This window comes from Cyprinodon variegatus, unplaced genomic scaffold, assembly GCF_000732505.1.
Source record: "Cyprinodon variegatus isolate N-32 unplaced genomic scaffold, C_variegatus-1.0 Scaffold294, whole genome shotgun sequence".
Taxonomy (NCBI): domain Eukaryota; kingdom Metazoa; phylum Chordata; class Actinopteri; order Cyprinodontiformes; family Cyprinodontidae; genus Cyprinodon; species Cyprinodon variegatus.
Window position 1 is genome coordinate 257,682 of NW_015150747.1, and position 5,740 is coordinate 263,421.

General features: G+C 42.8%; 1 protein-coding gene across 1 annotated transcript in view; it reads right to left on the reverse strand.

Moving 5' to 3' along the window:
• Nucleotides 1-5,527, reverse strand: part of LOC107090430 (aminopeptidase N-like) — a 36,115-nt gene extending 30,588 nt beyond the window's left edge. The window contains exons 1-5 of the mRNA XM_015383801.1: nucleotides 5,347-5,527; nucleotides 4,824-4,921; nucleotides 2,793-2,909; nucleotides 2,499-2,685; nucleotides 2,288-2,430 (exon numbers count right to left, since the gene is read on the reverse strand). Of these exons, the coding sequence (XP_015239287.1) occupies nucleotides 2,288-2,430; nucleotides 2,499-2,685; nucleotides 2,793-2,909; nucleotides 4,824-4,921; nucleotides 5,347-5,486 (685 nt within the window). The 5' untranslated portion in view covers nucleotides 5,487-5,527. The remainder of the gene's footprint in view (nucleotides 1-2,287; nucleotides 2,431-2,498; nucleotides 2,686-2,792; nucleotides 2,910-4,823; nucleotides 4,922-5,346) is intronic.
• Nucleotides 5,528-5,740: the final 213 nt, after the last annotated feature.

Consider the following 5,740-nt stretch of genomic DNA (forward strand, 5'->3'; position numbering starts at 1 on the left):
GACAAATCTGCGGCAACTGTGTGATGCCATCATGTCAATATGGACCAAACTCCCTGAGGAATGCTTCCAGCACCTTGTTGAATCTATGCCACGAAAAATTGAGGCAGTTCTGAAGGCAAAAGGGGGTCCAACCCGTTACTAGCATGGGGTACCTAATAAAGTGGCCGGTGTATATAAGCTACCGGAACCAGAATTTCCCTGAAGGAGTGAGCGCAGGGGATATATAACGTTAAGTCTAAGTCTTATAGGTTTGTGAACTCAGCTCATTTTTTGAAAAAGTGAAATATGAATGTGAGCAAGTTCATTTTCATCTGTGTGAACTGAACTTTGAACTCGTTTTTTATTATGAACTTGTACAACGATGGTCTCCTCTATACTTGTGACCATCAAAAAATCTCACAAAAAAGATAAAATAACAAATTAATGGTTTAAACTTATACCTTTTATACCACTGGTGTAGCATTTTCTCTCTCAGCTTTCGTCTACAGTTCAACCTAATCAGGGTTATAATGTTTGGGATTTTTAATTCTAGTTTAGTCTTAGTCTGATTTTAGAATGGGTTTGTTACTTTTTATTAGTTAATATAGTTTTAAAATGCTTTGTTTTAGTCTTGTTTTTAATTCCTTTTAGTACTAGTTTAAGTTTTTTCATACTTTGATCAATTTTAAGGTGCAGGATTCTGAAGGTCAGAGAAAGGTATTTATACATAGATACAAGATACTACTTTCAGAAATGGTTCAATTATAGCTGATTAACTAATACAAGAAGGTGAAAAAACCCGAATACATCTGTTTAAAGGGATATAAAAGCAACTGATAAACACAAACATGGAGGATAAATTTCTATAATTCTGGTTTTTGCTGCTCAGTGGTGCAGTGGGTAGCACGTGCTGCCTTGCAGAAAGAAGGTTTTAGTGTTTGATTCCCGGGGCCGGGGTCTTTTTAAATGGAGTTTGCATGTTCTCCCTGAGCATATGTTGGTTATCTTCGGCTTCCTCCCACAATCCAAAAAACATGACTGGTTAATTTGCTTCTCTAAATTGTCCTTAGGAGTGAGTGTGTGCGTGAATGGTTGTTTGAACCCCACCTTTTGCCCATAGACAGCTGGAGATAGGCACCAGCATCCCTCATGAGCCCGCTTGGGATAAGCAGGACGGAAAATGGATGGATAGTTTGCTTTGGGTCATTTTATAAACACACAGCAGTTTAAGTTATTTATATTTTTTTCCTTTTCAATCACCATTTTTTATTTGATCTATTCTATTTCAATTAGCAAAATGTGTTCTCCATTTCAGTGTTTTATCATCAGTTTTAGTTAACTATGAAAACTTGGATTCAAATGACACATTGGTTGCCCTTGTTTCACTCGGTCTGGCTTGTTCTTTCTCTACAGGTTTCCCTCATGTTCAGGATGAACTCAGGCTTTTGTTCCCCTCTGACATCTACAGTATGTTTCTATTAGCTGACTCACAATAGCAGCAACAAATGAACTCTAAATGGTTGTAAAAGTTTGTTTTATTAAAACAACATGCCAATATAGAAGGACTGGACACAGGTCAAACACAATATATTGATATTTTGGAAAGGTTGATCTTAATTTTCTCATAAGCTGATCTTACTGCCCACGTTGTAGTCTGGAACCCTGATCTCCGTTGCATGGGTGGTTTTCTGGTGTGCTGGTGATTCTCTCTGTGTGCAGCTGGGTGCCTTGTTAGTTACTATCTCATTCTGGGCAGCAGCTGGACCGGGCAAGGGCCCCTTGGCCCTGTGGGGTGTCCAAATGGGGTTGGTGCCCCCTGGTTTTCAGGATTCTGAGCCCATAACTTGGTCTGCTTTTGGAATCACCATGGGGCTTCAACTCAACTTTATTCAAAAGCCATTTAAAACCATCGCAGCTGCCACAAAGTGCTGCACATATCAGGTAAAGTTTGAATTGTATAAAAACAATATAGACTTTTATCATGTAAATAGAGGAATCAAAAGCAATATCAGCTCAAAAATTGGCCTAGAAATATTGGCAGTACATTTCTGGGATCAGTTAGATTGATGAAAAAAAAAAAAAAAATCGGGGTTGGCATCACTGTATAAAACACAGGCCGATAAATAAGCAGATGGGGAAAAGCTGTTTAAACCAGAATATTCAGCCAAAACTAACATTAGTTACCAAAAACACATTACTAAAATAAAACACTGAATACTAGTGCAACAGATTATTACAGAAATGCTGCATTTTAATGATAAATGTGGACTAAAGTTGCAGGCTTGTGCTGCTGGACCTGTTTTCTTACCTTCCTCCATGCCGTTAGACAGAGCCACGGTTCCAGGCGGGTGGATCAGGGTTATGTGGAAAACTGCTTTCATGGCCGGCTCATCAAAGCAGGGAAATGTTTTCCTGGCATGAGTGGGATGCATCTGGGAGGTTGCAACAACCCTGTGAAGAGTTTCCACTTTGAAGCTGAAGTTTTAAAAGACTGGCAGAGATGGCAAAACAGAACCCACTTTCTGACTCCATCTTCTTCATATTCGCTTCTGTAAAATCCAGCTAGGTCATCAGCAAGCTCTCCGGTAAACTCTGCGTACAGCCGGTACTTCTGTCCTGGAGTTAATCTACCCTTCAGCTGGATGACCAGATACTGTGTTTGAGGTTGCAGCCAAGCTGACTTAATGTTTGGAGCAGATTCATCACCTGGAAAATAAAACCTTTAGAACAATCATGCAGCAGGTAGAACTGCCTCCAGGTGACATTTTCAGTTGTGAGTCACTGTCATATACGGTGTGCAGTGTTTTCTGTACCTTCAGCAGTCAGCCTAACAGGGTGTCCATCTTCCATCTTTGTGTAGTTTAGCTTGTTAGAGTGAATCAGAATCAGATTGGTTTCTTCCAGACACTCAAACTGCACAGTGGACCAGCCTGATGAACAAGAGGGCAACGATGATTATTTGAATCCTATTATACTGAAGTCAGTCAAAGGAAGATTAAGCTTATTAACTGCTGGAACACTGTAGGGCATCTTACACATTTGTTGAAAATCAGCTTTTTTAACTAACATTGTCTGGTTGGTGCCCTCCTCATGATAAAAAGGGGCTACAGCATCTAATTTTGGCTCAGCCGGGGATGGGATGTAATTTAGGAGAACTGACAGCAGCTCTACCCCAAGCAGCTGTGGTTGACATGGTTTAATATATATAGATCATTTAAGATTGGAAAAGCATTAAAACTGGACAAAAACCAGTCTGCATCATATGTCCCGTGTTGTAAAAGGATTTAACATTAGTTTTATTCAGGCAGTGTTTGCTTCAAATAATCAGCATATGTGGGAGGAGGGAACAGAACCACACAGAATCTCCCATCTATTGAATAGAACCGGTTCCGCTCTTCTCTTCCCCCCCATTTCCTCTGTCCTCTGGTGAAGACGACGGAGAGGGATCCTCCGCCGCATATGGCGGCTCCAATGCAAAGCCGTTACTGGGTTTACTCTGCCTGCCATGTTTCTGTCGCTGTAAACTGCCAGTGTGCTGCTGTCAATCACAGCAGAGACCACCCATCGCTTAGATGTAATACTCAGGAACTAGGTCGTCTGCGTGTGTGTCGCAGTGAACGCAGATATGCCCCCGCCCCTTCCGCACACACTGCTGCACCTCTCCAAAATTGTAGGTGGCCGCAGACAGGAGGCCTCTGATTGGTCAAATCTACATCCGCTCTACACTATGCGTATTTCCTTTGGTATCTTACCAGCTTGTTTTGTTTGTATGACCACCATTGTGGAAAACAACCCGTGAAGATGGACCAGCTAGAAGAGCGAGGTGCGCGAAAACGCTGGGACCCTTTTTCCACCTGGATCCCCACTCTTTTTCACCCTTATGTCCCTCCATTGCTGCACAAACTTGCCCCCACTTCCTCACCGCCTCGGCCGTATCTACAGTAGACCCACATCTAGTTCCTGATTGTCCCTCTTGCGTTGTTGCATAGAATAACATAGCGCAGACTAGAGTCCTGCAACGGGTCGGGTCCCCTACGGGACACCCGCTAAAATGCTCTTTTGCGGGTGAAAAATACATAAATAAAAATAAACGGGTCGGGCGGATATTTTTTTAGTGCAGGCGGGTAGTTGGTGATTCTTTTTTTTTATGCGTGTGTGTTGTTATGGACATCAGAAATGTTATGTTAATCAGGCACTGTCTGGGGTCACCCTTGTTGTAGCTTAAAGCCCTGCCGGCAGTGTGCGCTTCCTTCCAAAAAGGCCACAGTCAGTGCATACACGTCTGCTGCAGTGTTAATGGCGCTGTTCTGCAGCGCAGCGTACTATAGCCTATTACTTGATGTGTTAACGGTTCGGGTTGCGGGTTAAATATCAACGGGTCGGGTTCGGATTTGAATTGAAGATATCCGCGGGTGACGGGTCGGGTTCGGTAGTCATCCTAACGGGTTCGGGCGGGTGCGGGTTGGTAAAACTCGACCCTTGCAGGACTCTAGCGCAGACTTTCAAAATTGGGCATAAATTAAAAATATCTGCGACAAGCTCACTGTGACACACTGCTGCTGGAGGATAACCAGCCCTGTAGTCCATGTTGTCTATATCTGAAGAGTTAAGGTGTGGTTCAGAGAGGAGATGGGCTGTATTGCTTTTTGGCTCAGTTCTTCAACACAACTGTTTGGAGCAATGAGTAATAATACAGCTGACAAAGCCCCAAACACCAGGACCGAAAAAGTGAAAGCTACTGAAGAGCAGGAGGAAGCAGAGTTTAGCAAGTCTCAGTGATTTGATCTGTGCGTATTATAGCAGCTTTAGGAATAAACTTAACTATTAACTATTAACTTACTCACCTGTGAAAATGTAGAGGCTAGAGTTTTCTTTGGGCCTGAGTCGAGGCCACAGTGTGATGTTGTAAAACAAAGGGACTAATCCTGGAGGCAGACGATACCTGAAGGGATGAGCGGAAGAATCAAAATGTTTCAGCTGTAATGTGTACTTTTATTATCTACAGTCAGGTTAGATGAAGGTTTTTCATTATTTGGCTTTGTTGATGAAGCGTCAGTAGATGGAGGGTGAATTCCTTTTCAGCGTTTGCTGTTGCTCTTCTTCTTGGTGTATTGCTGTTATGAGTCTAATTACTTTACACAGACAAGCAGAACAGGAAGCTCAGAGAAACATGCAGTTTTTCCCAATATTTATTTTTATAATTAACATAAATATAAAATCTGGATAAGATCTTGGTCATCTTCTAAAACTGATCAGGTCATTTTCACATGTTCCTCATGCTTTGAACCTTCTGCACTTCAGCATTTGGATCTGCAGGATGTTTTTTAGAACATCCTGCTGTCCTTCATGAGGCCTTTTATATCCTACCTGTCCCAAGGAGCCGTGACGTCACCTCCTTCTCCTCCTGTGAAAGCGATAGTCCACAATGTGACGATGGTTGCGACAGAGGCCGCGGCCAGAACCACGCAGAAAACACGCAGCGGGCTGACTTTGCATCTTTTCCCCATTGCTCTCCTATCTTGAAGCAGATTAAAGTTTGGCTTCAGAAACCAGCAGCAGCTCTGTCCCCGTTCAGCTGCAGATGGCTGAATAAGCCTGAGCTCATCTGGTCAGCAGTTGACGCCCCCCCTCTACTCCTCCATAAGGAGCTGACACTCTGAGGAATTTATGGATGATATATAAGGTCAGGGAGTCTCTGGTGGGAACTGAATATGCTGATAAGTGATAAACTACTGAGAAAGTTAGTGCATGATCGCCCTCT